This window comes from Centrocercus urophasianus, unplaced genomic scaffold (genome assembly GCF_019232065.1).
Source record: "Centrocercus urophasianus isolate 14NV4802_14NV808 unplaced genomic scaffold, USGS_Curo_1.0 seq_11, whole genome shotgun sequence".
NCBI classification, from domain to species: Eukaryota; Metazoa; Chordata; class Aves; order Galliformes; family Phasianidae; genus Centrocercus; species Centrocercus urophasianus.
Window position 1 is genome coordinate 58,567,187 of NW_024884253.1, and position 21,588 is coordinate 58,588,774.

Sequence of the window (21,588 nt, forward strand, 5' to 3'; positions counted from 1 at the left end):
GAGATGCCACATTTCCAGTTCGTTGGAAAAAGAAATTGCACGTGGATCTCACCTGTGCCTGGAGGCTCAGCTCCAGAGATGGTCCAGATGGTGTGCCGCTATCGTTCCTTCTAATTACTTCGGTTCAGGGGATAGAGCTAAAGTGTAAAAACCACGCTTTTGAGTTGTTTTGGATTTTTATTCTCTTTTTTTTTTTCTTTTTTCTTTTTTTTTTTTTTTTTTCCCCTTTGAAGATTCAAATGAAATATTCTATTGGTAAATTTGATCTGTTTTCTCTGTTGTCCACCACGACTGTCACACAAGCAGGTACGAAGCAAACATAGTGTATGGCCACATCTATGTGCTCTGCAGGTGTTGCCTGCAGCTGCAAAGTGCTGTGCCCTAACCCCCCACCCCCAGTCCGCTAAATTATTTTTATTGTAATTGTGTGTGACATAATTCAAACAAACTATGAAAAACAATCCATCCTGTGACATTAAGACTTTACTACCCAGCTGTCCTCAGCCCGAGGACTTTTCCAGGCAGTTTAGTACATTATGGATGGTGGTGCTTGCTCTGAGACCTCATTAAACCGAAGCTGCCGATGGCCAGCAGTGGCTGCCATCCCTGGAGAAGGGCAAAGTACTGTGATTCCAACAGCAGCTCTCTCCTGTTGTAACTTCAGCCCCTGCTCGGGCTTCCTGTACCGTTGTTAGTTTGAGGTGACCCTGCAGTCTCAATGGCACCCGAGGAATCATTTCTCACATTCCTTCTTTCCTACAGAACATCATCCCTGAAATGAAAACGAGCAAGACTAACCAGTGCAGAATGTTTCCAGCAATTTAACACAACTCTTGTAAAAATGAGTGTATCTATTTCAATAAATACATTATAGCTCAATCACTGTATTTTTCCTTACATGGATACAGTATAGAATTGCATGTTCTCAGCAGCCACGTAAAGCTCAGTGACATTTGAGTGTTTTTCCTAGAGTCTTTTTTGCTAGATTCGTATTTCCCAGCCTCCTTGTTGCTAGTAGAAATTTGGGAAGAAATGTTTTCAGTGACTTCTACGTGAAGAAATAAAAACTCCATGAATAAGGCTACAGATCAAGCTCCTCGCGTCCTCCTCCTTCGCCTTCCCACATGAGCTACCCTGGCACTCCTGTGGCGGTGGCCTCAGCAGTAGTTTCTCTGTGCTCAGAGCCAATGTCACGTGCTTGTAGCAGAGTTCTATGTCAGATGTTTAGACCAGTCTTTGAGTACTTAAAAGCAGTTCAGGAAGCACTGATCTCTCCTTCCTACAGCCCAGAAACCATCACTCGGAAGGAGGGTGGCACGTGCCTGTGCCGAGGGCTGGCGCTGGGGCTTACGCAGGGGCTGGCACAACTCGCGTCAACTCCTCCTATGGAGGGCAGGTAGGCGTGGTGGAGGATGGGCAGCTGCAAGGACAGCCGACGCTGTATGCTGGGAGAGACAGAGGAAGAGAAGTGTTAGCCAAGGGAAAATCAGAGAATCGCAAAGGTTGGAAAAGACCATTACAATCGTCTAGTCCAACCGTCAGCCCATTTGCATCGTGCACACTAACCATGTCTCTCAGTGCCATATCTACATATTTCTTGAACACCTCCAGGGACTCCACCACTTCCCTGGCAGTTTATGCCACTACCTCACCACTCTTTTGGAGAAGTTTTTCCTAATATCCAAGCTGAACCTCCCCTGGTGTAACTGAGGCCATTCCCACTCATTCTATCGCTATTACTTGGGAGAAGAGGATGACCCTCATCTCACTACCACCTCCTTTCAGGGAGTGATAAGATCTCCCCTGAGCCTCCTTTTCTCCAGAATGCCATTTATTGTGTGTTTGAAATGTTTGCAGGTTGCTGCAAGGATATTTACTGCTGTTGGGATAGAGAGGGTTAATGCTAGGAGTGCCGAGCTCACTACTGTTGAGTGATGCTACCACCACATTATTTCCCTAGGGAATCTTTCTGACAGGCTAGACATGACACAAGAATCTAACGGAGCCTTCTCAGCATCCCACTGCCTTCTGAAATTCCCAGGCACTTTCAGACTAATTGTTTGACTGATGGTACTGGAAAAAGGGAAAGCCTTAAACTGCAAGGAGGGCATATGGCTTAGCAATCCTCTGCTCCTTGCAAAGTGATCTATTGCACACAAAGCACTGCCTAACTGCACGGACACGCATCAGGTCACAGACAAATCTTTAAGCCATGCATCACTTAGCGCAAGGATGTCAGAATTAAAGATGGCATTTTTGCAGCTCCAGCTAAGGCAAATACAGGTGCACAGAGGGAATAAGTTCAGATTGCTGGGTTGTTCCAAGTGGTTTGTCTGTGCAGTTTAAGTCTGCGCTTTTAAGGCGCAGACTGCTCTCAAGTTCCCACACAGTGCTGTGGGGCTGCAAAGTGAAAAGCAGTCTGTTCCCCCACCTACAGTGAAATTCAGCATTTAAAAATCCAATTTTCCTAGAAAATTGACGTCATCATAACTGTTAGGGTGCTCTTTTTTTTCTTTTTTTTTAAGGGGGCACAAAATCATGATTGTGACCAGCCCAACCAACCCCCCTCCATGCAGAGGACAGAACCATGACAAGGCTCTACTCATGCTCTGGGTATACCAACACCTCCCACAAAACCAAAACCAAGTTGAGGTTTGTCAGTGCAAGAGATGGTTTTATTAACTGAGATGATATCATACCAGGACTCTTTCTGCACTTGGAGGCATTTGCTCTTGAAATAAGGAGGGATTTTTTTTAAGAGAAGACAGCTGTCAAAGTGACAGCTGACTGAAGGTCAGATTTTTAATTCCAGAACAAAAATGCCCCCCCGTACAAGGCATAGGAACTGTTCAACAGAGTTTTAAATATACATTTCCCTGTAATCTTCCATAATTGCTGTATAGGCTGATCCTTATGAGAAGCATATGTTTGGAAGCTTGCCTTTGGGCAGCCTGTCTGATTCAAACACTTCCATTCTTTTTGCCTTGCATTAGGAACTGGAGGCATCTACCACAGCATCCACTGCACTTCTTGGGAACCAAGCAATAAAGCTATCCAATTCAAAGAGAAAGAGATGTAATGATACTTCTTAGCCTCTTCACTATAGTACTAGAGCTTGCTGTGGGAGATGGGGAAGAGATGGGGAGAAAGAGACTGCAGTCTGTCTGGCCAGGAGACTCTTCCTCAGGATCTTTTCTTTCACAGACTCTTTTTAAAAATTTACAGCAATATTAACCCCCAGTGATTGTACTGCTGGCCAAGTATCCTTGGGATAAACCAGAATCCACTCATTGTTATTTTACTAATGTTCCCAACTCTTTTTGGTGGTATCAATGAACTCAGACCTGTTCCCAAGGAGTGCAGAAGGGGTACAGCTTGCTGCTGCCATGTGCTGAATCCTTATTAGCCCATGACTGCAGATTGTAATTCTGCCTCTCATTGCAGGGTCAGGCACAGAATTGCCCATGCTTATTTTCCCACCGGTGGAAACACTTACTTTGTTCGACTGCTACAGACTTTTCATTAAAGAGCTTTTTAAAGCTATTCCAAGAGAATTTAGTTGCATAATTATCAAGTGAATGGCTTTCTTCCACCCATTTAAGTGCTAGCCATAGCATGGACAAAGCATGTTTATTTGGCTGTGCACACGGTGGCTGCAGTGGGTGGCAAATTTTGCTTTAACTGTATTTAGAATTTACTTTCAGTTGAAAACCTGGTTCCTGGAATTGAGGCGGAGGAGGGTAGCCTGGAGACTAGAACACGATTAAGAACTTAGGCAAGAGTCTTGGGTAGAGATTCATAATAATAAATATCCAACAATCGAAAGTAACTAAACAACCAAAAAGTGCTATTTTCTCCTCAAGTGAAAGTAAATCTTTAGCCTTGCCTCACTCTTCGTGTTTTCTTTCTCTTCTCCAGTACTGATACTTTCCTTCCTCCTCCACTCTGCCACATTTGTCAATGCTTTCCAAGTGGCATGCACTTTGTTTCAGATTGGCTGTACCACACAGATATGTCAGAGTGTATGGTCAGGTAGATGGGGACAGGAATTGGTGAGTACTGGTGCCTTCCTAAAATCACCTCAGGAGGCAGAAAGGAAAGGTTCCATACACCAGGCAATTACTCATCAGAGTGTTAGAATAGCACACGTCCCCAGCTGTATACAGAATAGTCATTTATTAAGAATAAATAGATTCGAGCAAAAGCTTGCCTGACAGTGCACATAGGAGCACAATGCAGTGCAGATTATAGAATCACAGAATCATAGAATTGTATGAGTTGGAAGAGACCATGAAAGGTCATCTAGTCCAACTCCCTTGCAGTGAACAGGAACATCTACAGCTACATCAGGTTGCTCAGAGCCCCCTCCAGACTGAGCTTGAGTGTCTCCAGGGATTGGACATCTACCACCTCTCTGGGCACTCAGATGGGAACGCTGTGCATGAAGCTGCAAAGGCAGCAGCAGCATACAAAAGATCTTTTGGTTCTGCTATACAAAACCACTGATGGGATGTATTTGGTAAGAGAAGAGGGTGAAATAAATGCAGCCGCAGTCAAACCTCTTAAGATCTGTGGGAGTGTGTGAACTGTCTAAGTGTTCAGAGATAATTTCAATCAATTCTCCAGCCCATTGATGTTGATTTCTTTGCAGCTGCTAGGAAGCTGGAAAAGTTCTAAAGCTCTACAGTAAAGCAAAATACTGTATTAGCAAGTAAACTAACCAGTCTCAAGCCACTGCATTTTTACAATGTATTTGAGTAGGATAGGATCATATGAAGTACCATCAACAGAGAAACTTCACAGAGGGGACACTTTCATTCCAAGGCATTTGGCTGTAATCCAGTCACAATCTACATTTTTAATAAGAATTTTTGGTTACTAACATTGACAGAACTGGCCCCAACAGGATATCTGTCTGTGTTTTAAATGCTGATAAAAGCAAAATTTTAGCTCAAAAAATATCAAGGTACCTCTCCTATAACGGCAGGCTGAGGGAGCTGTTCCTGGAAATGAGATGGCTCTGGAGAGACCTGCCAGTATTTCACAGGAGCTTATAAACAGGAGGGAAAGCAACTTTTTACATAGGTAGACAATGACAATACAAGGGGGAATGATTTTAAACTAAAAGAGGGGACATTTAGATTAGATGTCAGGGGAAATTTTTCAGAGCGAGTGGTGGAGTGCTGGAAGATGTTGCCCAGAGAAGCTACGGATGGATGTTCCATTCTTGAAAGTGTTGAAGATCAAGCTGGATAGGGTCCTGGGAAGTCTGATCTGGTGCCTGATTTAGTGGGTGGCAACCCTCCCCATAGGGGGTTGGAATAGGATGAGCTTTGAGATCTCTTCCAACCTAAGCCATTCTATAACTCAATTACATGGGTTATACAGTGACTAGCTGCTTTGGAGGTTACAAAAATGAGAACATACAGGAAACAGTCTACCAAAGTGGCAGCTTTTAGTGGGGTCTGGCAGAGATCTATTAGTTTCACTCTGTGCCAAAAATTAATGTAACTTACGACTGATGTGATGGGAAAACATGCAGGAATGAGGGTGCACAGAAAAATACTCTTAGGTTACAGAAGATTTCCCATGGAATGTGTGGCCACAGTACAGATAAGATGCCTGATGCGACCTTTAGATATTAAGGCACTATGCATTCACGGTGCACCTATATTTCTGAACAGATCACATGCCCAGGAAAAAGAATGGAAGAAACGGCAAATTTTACATAGCACTGTGAATCACCAACCAGCAGGAGAGGGAGCGAGAAGCAAAGGGAGTTGTTAAGCACCTACATTCACATGGTAAGTCTTCACTCTAATCATAGTCTTAATTTTCCATAGGTGCATGGATATAAATGGATCTTAGCCAAAGGCAAACCCAATGTTTTTCATGATATGATAGAATACAAACAACATCCTGAAAACAATTATGCACTGCATATCCTTGCACTACCGAGCCTGAAAAATTTGCCCTTGGATGTGTCTTTACATTAGACACAGTTGCAAAGCAAGGGATCATACTCAAATGAAGCACTAGTGGTAAAAAGACCAAAAAATCCCTAATAAAACTATTCTCTCTACTCTACAAGAATGTTCATAATGAAAGATACCAAATCTCCAGAGTGTTGTCAATAAGACAAAGTTAGGGTGCTTTTTCTGGGGAAGGGGTATGAATTAACACTTCCACACGTAAATTATTCTGTTAACGTCCTCCTTTCTTCAGTTTGTGGCAAAAAAGAAAAAATTAACTCAGTTGTAACCTCCAGCTCTATTCTTAATAGTAAGAAACAGGTTCAACTAAAGTTACAGGCTATGTAACTACCTCTCTGTCATACACCATGGGTACACAGGGAAATGAAAAAGCACAAACTATAGCTTATCTTTAGGACTTTTTTAAAATAAAAATGCTATATTTAATAAACCTGAAAGGCCAAAAATACTGCCATAAAATCTGGAAAAAGAGCATGTATGAATAAGGATGTTCTTTAAAAACACAAAATTTGGAAAGAGATAAAGAGACGGGATGATAAAACCCTGGCCCTAAAGATTTCTGTGCTTCACTTGGGTGGGTCCATTGAGCCTGAGCTGTGCAGCTCCAGTAAACCAAAGTGCTAATACATCCTCAGGGAAGACCCTGACCCTCAGACATGGCACAGACACAGCTGAGCAAGTGCTGAACGACACTGCTCTGATTTAGAAGGACTTCACTAATTACTTTCCAGAAATGTCAGTGACTGCTCAGATTTGTGCTGACCTGTTTCTTAAGACCTTTAGGAAATCTCAGTCTTCTCATCAGTCATTGCTAGCCTAGAGGAACTTCTGTGCCCACCAAAAGGCAAAAGGTCTTTTTTTTTTTTTTTAAATCTGTATCAGGAGAACTAGATCATTCAAGTATCAGATTTTTTCTTAGTATCTCTCTTAAGTCACATGTAGATGAGTGCATTCATCTATTTAAACTACATTATTTCTTACAAATGGTGCTGGAAAAAGATGCATATATTCTAATAACTAAGCATTAAGGCACTCTGCTAACCTCCTGAAGTCTCAAGAGCTTGCTCAGTGAGGGCTCTGTTTTTGTGAAATAAGATATTTCAGCAAATGGAGGCTTCTCTGTGTGTGTGTGCGTGTGTGCACACACGTGTGTGAAGGTTAGCTTCTCTACTGCTCAGGATTATTTTTGTGCAGTGCCAAAACACAGTTAAAACTCCATGTGTTTTCGTGGAGCAGGTAATAGGAGGCAATAACTTCTATCGGAAATCAGGTTTGCTGACACTGATGTAACACATGACTCAGACTGGTAATTTCTTTAATTTATTCTGTTTAACAAGTTTTTAAGTTACCCAGGTACCAAACAGGAGTCTGACAGCTCTCAACTCAGATAATATGCTGCCAATGTTACTAGGATACCTTAGGGAAAGAGCTTATTCTAGGTCCAAACAAGCATAGTGCTCCCTTCATCTTTGTCCCACAGCAAGACTTGTTGAGATCTTAGAGAATCATGTCAAATCATATCATGGAATCATAGATTGGGTTGGATTGGAAGGGTCCCTAAAGATCACTGAGCTCCAGCCCCCCCGCCATAAGAAGGGCTGCCCCCCACCAGACTGCTGGGGCATCAAGAGTTTCTCTGGGCAGCCTGTGCTAGTGCCTCACTACCCTCTAAGTAAAGAATTTATTCCTAATATCTAACATAAGTTTCCCTTCTTTTAGTTTAAACCATTCCCCCTTATCCTATCGCTATCAGACTCTGTAAAACATCTGTTCCTCTCTTGCTTATAAGGCTCCCTTCAAGTGCTGGATGAACGCAATCGGGTTTCCCTGGAGCCTTCTCTTCAGGCTAAAAGAGCTAAACTTTTTCAATAGGAGAAGTGCTCCAGCCCTCTGATCATCTCCACTGCCCTCCTCTGGACCCACTCCAACAGTTCCACATCCTCCCTTTGCTGGGGTGGGGCCTGGACAGTGTTCTCCAGATGGGGCCTTATGAGGGCAGAGTAAAGGGGGACAATCACCTCCCCCTCCCTGCTGGTCACCCCTCTTTTGATGCAAAGTGTAATACATGAATTCATTATATAGGTTTCTAGAAAGCGAAGCTGATACCATAGGACCCTCTCTCCTCTATGACTCTTAACCGGTGCTTTGTGCCATACTCTGATTCCAGATACATTATTGTTTCTAGTGAAAAGCTTTCCATGCCCCACTCAGATTCAGCTGCTATGGTAACACCGAAAAGCTCAAAGACTGTTTTTATTTCTCAGTTAGATTAAGACCAGAACAACAAACAAATGACTACGCACATCATGAACCACTATGTCTTGTGCATGGAAAGACTTGCACTGTTGACAATGGTCAAAGTGGGTGTGTACCTATGTTCATCCTCATCTCTACTGTATGCTGGTGGTTAGACCTTGCACTATGGGTATTACTGACAAATGAAAAAAGTACATTAGGTTGTTTTGGTGCACTGAAGGACCTAGTGACTCTAAAACCATCTGATTTTGGTGGGGATGGTGAGCTGCAAGCAAGGAGGCATCACAGGACAGCAATTCTGCCTGCTGGTTCTTCAGCAGGTTGCCATTCACACCTCCTATGCTGATGTTTCAGCTGCGCCTGTAGGTGGGACTGGCTGGAAACATTTTCAGTGAAGGCCTTCCCATAAAAACAATTGAAAGAGAGATATAGCTTTTGATGCAATGTACTCATCTTAATTAATATTTTATCAGCAGAGTGGGTGAAATCCATGACGGAATTTACATTTCAAAAAGTGTGAGCACACAAGCACATGTATACAAGACTGCGGGACGCCTCTTTCTCTACCAGTACATAACATCATGCTACTTACTGTTCTGGAGAGTTGATGTCTTCTATAGGATCTTTGCTTGTTCTGGAAGGGTCTGATGTGCCCCATTGTGCTGGTGGATTTTGATCAAGATGATTTTTCAAGATTGCTTTCTCACCATCTAGATGGATAACACATTCAATTTTATTTTAGTGTGACCAAGTGACCTCTGTAAAATTGGTTCATTATAAGATATCGCAGATGTAAATTGTGCCACAAAATAAAACTCATTCTGCCTATATTGCAACATATGCTCAGGTTTCCTTGTGAGTCTTTGATGCTCTTAACTTTGGAAATATGACTTTCATTGCAATTATCATGAAGAAACAAAAGTAAAAAATTCTCTTCTGTTCTTCTTTGCTTTCTACCTCCCCCCTCAACTCTACTTCTCTCTTTTTAATATTTTGTTCCTTGCCTCTATGTAGCCCTATCATGCTCCTTCCCCCAGTTTATTCTGTGAAAAAATATAACAGCCGCATCATCATACTGTCTTTCCTTCAAATATTGTTACCTTTCTATATTAAAAAACACTCTAATTTAAATATTTACCCAGAAAAACTGTAATTTCATCGATTTATGAAACTCCAGTATGCTTGATATCTCATAAGAAATTAAGTGCTGTCATTCAACTATCTGCTATGATTTAGCACAGAAAAATCATTCATATCAGCTGCACTGGCCCATGGACTGTCTGCAAGAAGGACAGTTAATGATTTCATTAAGCTTTCTTCTGCATTTTTTTTTGTGGTTTTTTTTTTTTTTTTTTTTTTTTTTTTTTTTAAACTTCAGAGTGGTAACAGAGAAGATCATCATTTTCCCTGCAGGTAGCATCACTTAATTCCCATGGGAGTCCCAGGAGGCTGAGGCTAGCTGTGCTGAGGTCTGTGGCATATATCCATCCCTCTCTGCAGGAGGAGAAGAACACAGCCATTTAAAGAAGGCTGTCTTAACTGGATATCCCTTCTGTTCTTGTCTGCTTTTCCAACGTTTCCTGCTGTGCTAAGCCAAGGAAAGTTACAAGAAAAACATCTGAGTAATGAGGACAGTGCAGAGTTTTCATAAATAATTACAGAGCTGCTCCAAATCCATCACAGGCAGTTGTTTGCTACGCACACAGAAACAGTGGTTGCTGCAGGCCTTAAGGCAGCATGGAGAAGGACTCAGAGGTAGACACTAGAAAAGGATCCTGGAGGAACTGAATGAAAAAAATAAGCATAAGAGGGAAAAGTAGGAAAATACCTGAAAAAGAAAACCAACAAAAATACCATGGAAAGCCCAGTGCATACTGAAGGCTTAAGCTACATTTCTGCTCTACTAACACCAAGCCCCAGATAACAGGGTATCCACCACCTCTCTGGGCAGCACTGGGATGGGATGCATGGAGGGGAAGTGGAAGCCCATCCCTGGAGACACTCAAGATCAGGCTGAGTGGTGCTGTGAGCAACCTGATGTAGCTGTAAGTGTCCCTGCTCATTGCAGTGGAGCTGGACTAGGTGGCCTTTAAGGGTCCCTTCCAACTAAAATGATTGATAAAATTCATATCCCATTACTTTACCAATGTACAGACTTAGGACTGCTACAGCTCAGAAGTGCAAAAAGAAGATTCTTATGTTGCATGGAAGGCAAGGGGCTGGATGAGACAGGAGACAACCAACGCACACAAAGCTGCTTCTGTTAAGTCAACAAAAATGTCAGGAAAAGAGCTAAGGGGTTCATGTGTAGCAAGAAGGGAGGTGCTTTAAGAGGAGATGTGACAGGATTCAGTGATGTGAAGGGAGGACAAGGACTCAAATCTGACAGCGGCTAAGATAAGAAGAAGTGAAACCTATCATCTCAGGACAGCCTGAAGTTTGCTGGTGTGGCACTCGCTGTCACAAGAGCTCAGTTTTTGTTTTCCATATATCACATTTCTATGTATATTGAGCTTGACATTTGCATAAGAGCCTTGTGATGTCTATAAACAGACAACTAAAAAAACCTCTTATTTCCATGATTAAAAACAATGTCCAATGCTGAGCTGATCCAAGCTGACAATGAAAAATGCTGACTTGATGACAAAGACCAAAGTTAAAATTCAAATAATCCCTGAAAATAGGGATGGAAAAGGCCTATTATTTTACCATTCCAGGGCCCCAAGTCTTTCGGCCAAGAGAAATAACTTGCAAAGCCACTGAAGGTAGAACTCTTCACCAAATGACTGGAATACACAAGTGCCAGACCTTGGGAGTACATGATTTCAGGGATTAATCTGTATTGTATGCCCTGGATGGATTTATTACGCTTTCAGTTGTGGGGTGTGTGTGTGTGTGTGTGTGTGTGTGTGTGTGTGTGTGTGAGAGAGAGAGAGAGAGAGAGAGAGAGAGAGAGAGAGAGAGAGAGAGGAAGGTGGTCCCTTGTAAAAAGGTGGGGGTTCTAGTTTAAAGTAGAGCAGAAATTACATGTTCTATGCCTACTCACCCTTTACACCAACTGCCTATATATCACTCTGCGTGTTATTCTTAATAAACCCTTTCCTACCACTCTTGCAGATGACTCTTTCCATACACTGCATGTATTTCTGTACATACACAAGTTTTAATATTCCGTGTTAAGGAATACAGGCAGAATCCACAGACTGCCACAATATTAAGACTTTTTTTCTGTTCCTTATTTCTCCTTTCAAAATACAAAACAGTAGTGTAATACTTATTCGTTGTCAAGAGCTCTGAGCTATTTGGAAAAGGAGGTGTTAGATATTTATTATGCAGCTATGGAAACTAGAATTTTTTTTTCCCCATTTACCTTTCATGTCAATAATGAAGATCAAGATTCTCACTTAGTAATATGCTTCCAGGAGCTGGAACTGAAAGAAAACCCACTATCTATCACCACATGCACTTAAACAACTTAAGGCTGGAGGAAACTGATTTTATATAGAGGAACAACTGAAAGCAAATGAATTAAAGGTAATGGCAAATATTTGATCTCCTGATTTCTCTGAAGTTTAGCACTTCTGTTAGTGCTTCCCATCTTTTCTTCCACTGTTCATTAAGCATTCCACATGAAAAATGCCCTTCATTCTCAGGGTACTGTCTGCCATTGCAGATGCTACTGAATATGTTGCACTCAGATGATCTAAATGCTTTCAAAATTGAATTTACATTAGCCAGAAGCAGTTTCTATGTAATTTTCACCTTCTTAGACCTCAAACAGGAACTCAAAAGTCTGAATAAATGATGCCTGAGCACTTTCCATTCAAAAAACCATAGGGGAAAAAAGAAAAATAGATCTCAAGTGCTTCACACAGCACTCTATGATTGGTTCATTAGAAAATAAAACCTTCTACTCAGTTGTCAGCAAGAGTCAGGAGGTTTTAGGTTGGGACTTTTGCCCACATCAGCAGAGAAATTACTTCCAACAGCCAAGATCTGAGCTGCACAGGCACATCGTGTTACTGCTGTGGAGAGGCTTAACCAAGGGATCATTGTTGCCAGCTGCTTGCCAGAGGTGACTCCCTCCTTAGCACTGCCATCCCAATAACACCCCACAGCCTGGCTCCCTCAGCATTATCTGTTCATAAAATCCAACAATGGCTTGGGTTGCAAGGGATCTCAAAACCCACCCAGCCCCAACCCATGGGCAGGGCTCCTCCTCACCAGCTCAGCTGCCCAGGGCCCCATCCACACCTTGAGTGTTTCCAGGGATGGGGCACAACATTTTCCCTGGGCAGCCTGTGCCAAGGCCTCACTGTCCTCTGAGTAATTAATTTCTTTCTAAGATCTAACCTAAATATCCTCTAAGTTTAAAGCCATTCCTCCTTAACCTTCACTATCAGACTGTGTAAAAAGTTGGTCCCTCTCCCACTTGTAAACTCCCTTCATGTACTGGAAAGCTGCAATAAGGTGCCCCTAGAGCCTTGTCTTCTCCAAGCTAAAGAAACCCAGTTCCCTCAGCCTGTCTTAGTAGGAGAGCTGCTCTAGCCCTCTGATCATCTGTGTGCCCTTACTCTGAACCCACTCCAACAGCTCTGCATCCTTTCTTGCTGGAGGACCCAGACTTGGATGCAGTACTCCAGATGGGGCCTCATGAGGGCAGATTAGAGGGGCACAATCACCTCCCTATCCCTGCTGGCCATCCCTACTTTGGTGCAGAGCAGGATAATGTTGACCTTCATGCATTTTAACTAATGCTAATCAGCTGTAAACAGAAAGCACTACCACAGGTGCAATTTCTTCTAGGATTTTGGGAAGCCCAGTTCTTCACATAACAGATTTTTGGTTGGCATTTGTGCACTGTAGCTTTATAGAACATTTTCATTATTACACTTTAGCAGCAATACTCCTCCATTGGCTTATAACTTGTGTCAGGACTGCAACTCACCCCACATTTTTCAATTCCACCACTGTTTCCTCTTTGCTAGTAAACACATTTTATGCGCCACAAAGATGTAAACATGGTTTAATGATGACTTACGAGATCTGGCAGAGATAACTTAGTCAATTTGGTAAAGAACACTGAAAACCTTAATGCTAAAGGCAGATTTTTAAAATTTACTGCATTTTTCCATGTTCCTGGGAAACTAGGAAGACTTCCTTCCATGTTATTGGGAAACTAGATCAGTCACTTTCTGCTTTTTATGCAAACAGGATGGAAAGAAAATAAAACCAAAAGACAAATCAAAATGCTCACACCATCTGCTGGGTACATCTGAAAAAGTTCTCCATAGCAATGCCCACAGCACTCAGGAAGTCTAAGTCATGACTTCTCATAGTTACGTTAGGAATTCCTTTTTAATAGACAGCCAATAGGATTCTTTTCTGATTTTTACTACTGGGAATCAGAAGAAACTCCCTTTACTACAGATTCATTTCTGTGCAAGGAAAAGCAGAAACTGAACATCAGGCAGTTTGGTCTCCCCATAGAAATAGAAACAACCTCTAATTTCATGATTGAAATCCATTCGCTAGGCTTCATGGAAACTGGTATCTCAGTCTCTATATAAGGAAATAAAGAACTATCTTTTCTTTTTTTAAAAAAAAAAAAAACCAACACATTCCTTAAAGCCTTGTGCATCAGTGTTTTGAAAAGCCTTCCTTTGAATCTGTGTTTTCAATCTCAAGTTTAATGCTTGAATAAAATCAGCTTCATATAAATGTTTTTCCCTCTACTACAGATGAACTCTGCTTTGCTTTGCATTTGCTAGCAACACTCCTTTGAAATCTGTTTTTCTTTGAGCTACTTTTACTTGAGGAGAAATACTAAGAAACACCAGTGAGGTGACAACTGACAGTATGTAGGCATAGCTGACATGCCAATGAATACTCCCAGTCCATTTACAGCAGCGAGTAAAAACCAACACTGGTTCTAAACACAAATGACTTTCTGAGCAAGCTTGGGTGCCTGCAGTGAGAGAAATTGCATGAGTGGGGACCACTGCATGTCTGCACTTTGCTTCTTTCTGTACTTCCCATAGTAGTGTTGCCATTCATTAATTTTTGTAATATACTGCTCTGAAACACGCTGGCAAAAGTCGCAATAAATGGAGATTTGACTGGAGGATATTTTATCAGTTTGACTTTATGAGAAACTCTCACTATATATGAATCATTCATGTAGAAATAATTTCATTTAAGGAAATGTCAGATGGAAGTCAAATAGAATATGATTGTAGGATTTTAAGGGTAACAAAATTAGCCAACCCAAAAAAACATGCAGTATCTTACCACTGCATTTTTCTTACAGAATCAAATTCAATCCTGATGCACATGCACTTTCCACTTACTTATAGCTATCAGAATTTGTTCCTTGGAGAGGAGAAAGAAGTTCAGAAACTGATGAAAATGAGTAGAAAAGCCAAGAAGGAACCTCTTACAGTGGTTTCTTCCATTTATTTACTGAAAACACCTGCTGTTAAGTGTTGTGAAAAGCTATTCCGAAAACCACATGGTTGAGCTCCTTGTTATGGCATATAGGGGCTCCGGAAACATGGTGGCTGATGCCCTGTACTGCAACATCTGTAGGGAAAACCCCAGGAAACACGGCCCAGGTTGCTCTGGCTCTGAGGAGGCTCTAGGCATAAATCTTGGAATATTCTTTCTTATGGGGTCTGGAGTATACTTATTTATGGTACCAGAGCTAGGGAGCTGTGGTAAAAGCCTCAGTGCTCTAGCTTATGGCAACTTCTAGGGAGTGCGGTGATAACCTCAGTAACTTTTATCTGTGCGATAGCTCTCACAGTAGAAATAACTTCAGCCTTCCTAGAGCATTCCTTACTTATGCTTGAACACCGGCAGCCTCGGGCCATGACCATTGCCCTGGGGATCCTATCCTTTGCCCACTGCCCTCTGGTGAAGAACCTTTCCCTAATGCCCAACCTGACCTTATCCTGACACTGCTCCATGGTGTTCCCTCAGGTCCTGTCACTGTGAACTTGAGGGAATGCCCCATGCAAACAATTTATATGCAACTGGGAAGCCATCTGAGGTCACATTCCGTGGAGCATGCTAAGAATTGCCTGACTGCACAAAGCTAATACTGCCAAAGATAAAAGCCTGCATTAAAAAAGAAAACAAAACAAAAAGCAATCAAACCATAAACTGCAATCCACATTTTCTTAATTGCTTTTCTTATATGGCCAGTTGCTATAGATATCTTGGGAACATAATGGGTTTGTGAATAAGAGATGAGCATCCTAGATAATCTCTCTTTTTAAATGAGACATATTGAATTAAAATGTGCTGTAAAGAAGGAGTCCCCATTCCAGTAAAGAGTGAGCTACACTAGCAGCTATTACTAGCAACAGCTAACTAGGGCCCCCAAAGTTATAAGGCTTTGCCAGAGATCAGGCAGTTATAGGAGAGCACATCTGGATCTACATACTCTGGTTAAAGTCATGTAGTGTTAGGCTCCTAAATCTGTATTTGAGGTAATTGGCAGGGGTGGGAAGGGATGAAAAGAATCAGGTAACCTCCTTTGGCACTCAGCTATAGGCTGGAAGTTTTGACTCTGGGCAATTTTTACAGATCAGAAATCTACTGAAGTGTGCTATGACATTAAAGTTTCATTAGGACTTGTTAGAAATGCATTGCATAAATCCTGCGTTATTATCTGTCCTCTGAAGTGCAGTGCTCTGGGTTTGTGTAAGCAATAGGGCTATGCTGCATTGCATGTGTGAACTTCTCCAGAATAGCAAGGAGTTTTGCGAGGAGGATTGACACAGGATTCAGCCATGTCCACCAGATCAGTGGCAAGTGATCTGCTACAATCTTTAGCTCTAAGTCAGCTGTTAACTTTAGCATCTCTCTTCACTACATTACTACCTATTTCTCAGCTCACACTTTCTACAAGGCCCAAGCTAGGCAAGAACCTTGTCATCACCCCTAAGCCACATTGGGCAGGCTTTCCCTTTTGCAAATGGAGGTGACACATGGCCCCTTCTAGGTCATGATAATAAAATATTAGCATCTTTGGAAGCTTGGCAAAGTACCATCAGAGATGCATAATTTCAGGGTTCCGTACTTGCATTTACAGAAAGTAATATGAAATGCATGGCTACAGAAAACATAGTTATGTCAGACAGAGTTAGCTTTCCCATAGCCATAAGGGCCAGAATTTCTTTAAGTAACGTTTAAGTGATGTCTGTATGCATCTGCACAGAAGCAGCAGTGATTCAGCAGCATGAGTACTCCAAAGCCTTATTATTTTGATTGCATTAGCAAATTTAAATTAAGCACATAGGTTGACTATTGAGATAAGATGCAGGGAGAAACACAGAGGAGACTCAGATGTAGCAAAGGAAGGGAAACAGGCAAAAAGCAGAAGACATAGGCACGGAGGGGAAGAAGATCCTATCATGAGTTATTTAATGTGGCGACTCAAAGATTGGAGGTTTGAATATCAAAGTACTATGTAATACTCATATTTGGGGCATTTGCCCTCAAGTGTGAGACTAAGCTTTGGAAACTGCTGGCTGGAAACTGAGATCCAGGTTGCCCGCATCCCCCACATCAATGCTCTAACATACTCAGTGCAAACATGACCAAGGAAAACCATCTTTCTCTCCCTCTCTTCCTTGAGCTTTATGCAGTAGGTCTATTCAGAAAACTGTCCAGCAACTACAGTATGCAGGAGAATATCTATTCTGTAAATCCCAATTGCATGCAATTCCCATCTACTGAGGACATAAAGACTCGTTACATAAAGGTGTTCTTAAATATATACTCAAAAGCTGAAAAGTAGAAGTTAAGGTACCAATCAAGGATCAACTTGGGAATGCAGACAATCTTGGATACTGGTACTTAAAGCAGCAGTACACATCATTGTTTTCTGTAAACATAGTCACAAATACGTGCATAAAGGTTATACTTCTTGATTTCTTCGCCAGCATCCTACTGCTAATGGGGTGCAACCTGCTGTGGGAAGCATCCAGTCCTAAATTTATATCCAACGTATCTCTTGAGAATCATTTTTGTCTCCCATATCTAAACTTAGATGGCCTGTTGGCACGATGCAACGTATCTTTTCTGCTTGAAATATTATTCATGATTTATAATTTTTTCCCAAAGCATCTGACATGAGTGGAACATTCTATGTGCTCCTTTTGAACACTTGGTAAAACTGCCTCATCCCACTCAGTGATGCTAGTTCTTGTTGCTGATCTCAGCCCAATAATCACACGCCTCCAGCAGCTATTTACGTTTTCCTTTTCCTCCTTGTCTTCCTTTCCCCCCTTCTGTTTTTCAATTTTAAAAAGGACACTGGGAACCCTGTAGAGCTCTTCCCTTTTTTTTTTTTTTTCTCTCCAAAGTTACACAACCAAACATATACCCGGGCTAAAACAAAGAACACCATGAGAACATAAACTTTCCCAAGTGCTCTTTCAGTATACTTCAAAAACACATATGAAGAGTTGCTGTTGTTTTAAAATAATTCTTCAACAACTATATTCACAGGAGTAGTTTTAGTTTCACATAACCAATAGAGAACCTGAGCACAGCTTTGCAACTGTACAACTTTCCTATGCAGGGCTTTTTTCATCTAATATAATAATATTCAGCTGTACAAAGTCATTTGCCAAAATTCACAGAGTAGATCAATTCTACAGTCAGAAATGGAAACTGGGTGTCCTGGCTTCCACTTTATTGTCCTATACACCAGATCTTATTGCTTCCCAAAAGTGAAATAGCTTTAATGGAACCAGTTCTTTCACATATATTTCTTCAGGGACCTATGCAAGAGACCTGGTAGAAACAACTTAGGAATATTTCAGTAGTCATGAAATCCTTTTTTATCAGTTCCTAGGGAAGAATTTTCATACATGAGTGCCTTCAATTCTACATTTAGAGTCCAAATCAGCACTGAAATATTTACATGCTACTATTCTATGTACTTTATAGCAGTGTCCCAAAACAAAATTTGAACATCTATTCAAATGAGCACATATTAAATTGGGCTTCCTGCTGTTGATGGCTGGCACAATTAACTCTTACAACATCTGAAGCATTGTACAATTCCATCCATTCTGAACACAAATTTGTTTTTAAAAGTTTCCTACTTCACCTTGTGTACTATACACTTAAGGCATACAGTAGAAGAGATATGTACAGAAAAATCACTACTTACTATCATACAATTTATAATATGACTCTGCATGCTTTCCACTACACAACCAAAACATTTGAAGTGTATCTCACTAAGATATGAGCACTCTGGAACCAATCCAATGAGATTGGCATTCCAGTATTCAAAACCTTTTCGGGTTAAGCTAATAGATTTCACTCTCACCTTTGCTGTCTGTAAAGTTCCGTATACTGAGAATGTCATTGAGATCCTGATAGTGGTTCTGCTTAATGTACGTTGTTTTCTCAGGTGTGTCCTGAAGCTGCATTGTGACCTCTTCTAGGTCTTTGTCCAGCTGCAAAACAGAAAGAGTATGAATTGCCAAGGATCATAGCTTCAAGTTCCTGCAATAACTGCATAGCTTTCTATAGTTAGACCAGGAGCAGGTGGTCACGCAATCAGCACATCGTATCAAATACAGTGTTCCTATAGCATTACAACAATACCTCTAAAAATCTGGCTACAGGTAGCAGTGACAAAGCACACAGGGCATACAAAAAAAAAAAAAGCAAGCTCCAATAGTTGATGGTTTAATTAATTCCAGGTGTACTACAGAATAAGGAAGAAATGAGTATTAGAATGCTCAGTCTGAAAACCTCTAAACTGATTATTATCTATGCATTCAATGGGCATACATCACTGTAACTCTTTTGCCAATCCAAATAAATTAGGGCTTGGGATGCTCTCTGTGAACAGCTGTCCAGGATGCGGTGTCCAACTTACCTCTGGCTTAAACAAATTTTATAAGTGCTGGATTTAAATTTACATTGCTTCCTTATAGAACTTGGCTATAGCAAGGTAAATAATCCGGAGATGCAGCTACTAGCTATGGTAAGACATGTTTTAAGCTACCTTAACAATGAAATTCCTATTTGGACCTACAGGATCAAAGTATTTAATTTAATCTATTTAAGTAAAGTCTAACAAGAGTATCAGGGCCCTGTGTGCATTAATACAGCTCAATTGCCCTCTCCAGCCTTACCTGTGAGCACTGTCACAAGCCTTACAAGGCTCAGGTGGGATCTCATGAGTTAGGAGGCTTAGTAGAAAAGCTATAGCAGGATATAAACACTAAGATAGCCAGTAACAAGCAGGGCCTTCAAATATTGCAAGGTTGTCACATGAAAGGTATCTAAACAAACTGAAGAACTACATTTCTTTAAACGGGGATAGCTTTTGCTTTGAAATCTTTGATAGCCTGAGTAAATATCTTTTTGTTACCTAAGCAATCGTCCTTAATTAAGATAGGGATAAAGAAGTTACAGTTGAAATAGAATACCTTTTCTTCAAGGTATAAGAATACTTCAGAACACAGGCAAAAAGAAAATCATTTTTTATAGTAGTTAGAGCAACTATGGATATCTTGCCACACAAAATGGACAAACTTCACTGTTGATTTGCCATTGTTTGAAGTCTCCGGAACAAGGATGGACATAATGAAGAATACCCATTTTATAGCTTAAAGGGGATTTGTGTATTTCACACGTGATCTCTTAGACTGCCAGCAATGGCAGTCGCTGAACTTGGCCGTAAATAGAAACAAAGACAGCTCTTATGTGCCCTTGGGACTGCAGGCCTCTTTTAAACTAGCTTGTAAAGGTTGCCCTTCTACCACTACAGCTGTATGGCATCCAGCATGTCCATATGAGGCACCTGGCATAAAGAACTACAGGAAGTTTTGTCTTAATTTGCTATGGCATAATTTCAATTTATCACATCCTCTAAGCATTGAATGTAATAATTAGCTATTCATATAAATAATGTTTCCTATTATTCCAGTATTTTGCTAACAGGCAAAGACAATTTTTTTCTCCAAAAAGTAGGGAACATTTAAAAAGATTACAAAAAAACTGCAAAGAAGTCGCAGAGGCAATATGCATCAAATAAGCAGTACCTCTGTAATTTTCATTCTCAAGCGGTGGTTCTCTGACTGCAGTCCTTCTAGTCGAGAGGTGCTGGCCTGATTGACACTGGTGACCGACGTCGATGTTTTTGAGTCTTCTTTCTTTTGATTTTGAGTGAACTGAAATCTTCTGTTCTGCGTGGCTGCATCGGGATTTGTCCGCAATGTGATGAGCTGAAAGGTTTACAAGCCTTAAGAAATCCTGTAGAAGGTTTTGTGTTTGCAGCTAGTTCTTTTGTACCCCAAGTATTTGAAAGGTGTTCCTTTCTGACTTTCAAATACAAAACACTGGAAAGTGAGTAGTACCTGAGGCAATTTCTGAATAAATTCACAGAATAGGTAGAATTAGAATGATTTTGCAGAGGGAAGAGTTAAAAAAAAGTTCACAAAATCACAGAACTGCCCAGATTGGAAGGGACCTCAAAGATCATGAATCTCCAATCTTCCTGCCACAGGCAGTACCACCAACCTCCCTATTTAATACTAGACCAGGTTGCCCAGGGCCCCATCCAACCTGACCTTGAACACGTCCTCACAACCTCTCTGGGCAGCCTGTTCCAGCACCTCACCACTCTCTCTGTGAAGAACCTCCCCCTAATATCCAACCTAAATCTTCCTTCCCTCAACTTAAAGCCATTTCCCCTTGCCCTACTGTTATCTACCCTTTCAAAGAGTTGACTCCCCTCCTGTTTGTAGGCTCCTGTATAATCAGTGAATATATGGATATACAAGAAAGTTAGGCTAAACAGGTTATCAGGCTAAACAGGTTATCATGCTAAAGAAGAACAGATAGAACGCTTACCCTTGTCCTGGGCTTGCTGAGAAGACTCCAAGAGGAGCAATCTCCAAAAGAGATCCCCACTCGTAGTCAGCTCTTAAATGGGGTCTAGGAGAGGTGGATCCATGCTCCACCCCTTCCAGCAGCACAGCTGAATTGCCTTCAGCTGTGCACCCAGGGCTGAATCATTGCTTGCCTCAGGTGCTCTATCAGAGGTTCAGGCTGTGGTTCAGCAGTTCCTGTACAGCTCCCTCTAGGTACTGGAAGGCTGCAATTCGGTCACCCTGCAGCCTTCCTTTCTCCAGGTTGAACAAGCTCAGCTCCCTTAGCCCCTCATTGTAGGGGAGTTGCTCCAGCCCTCTGATCATCTTTATGGCTCTCCTCTGGACTATCTCTAACATTTGCCTGTCTTTCTTGTACTGGGGGCCCCAGACCTGGACATAGTACTCCAGATGGGGTCTCACAAGAGCAG

At 41.5% G+C, this 21,588-nt stretch overlaps 1 protein-coding gene across 1 annotated transcript in view; it reads right to left on the bottom strand.

The window, feature by feature from the left end:
• Positions 1-437: 437 nt before the first annotated feature.
• GABBR2 (gamma-aminobutyric acid type B receptor subunit 2) overlaps positions 438-21,588 on the bottom strand; it is a 445,157-nt gene continuing 424,006 nt past the window's right edge. The window contains exons 16-19 of the mRNA XM_042839905.1: positions 20,330-20,512; positions 18,601-18,730; positions 8,842-8,959; positions 438-1,445 (exon numbers count right to left, since the gene is read on the bottom strand). Of these exons, the coding sequence (XP_042695839.1) occupies positions 1,280-1,445; positions 8,842-8,959; positions 18,601-18,730; positions 20,330-20,512 (597 nt within the window). The 3' untranslated portion in view covers positions 438-1,279. The remainder of the gene's footprint in view (positions 1,446-8,841; positions 8,960-18,600; positions 18,731-20,329; positions 20,513-21,588) is intronic.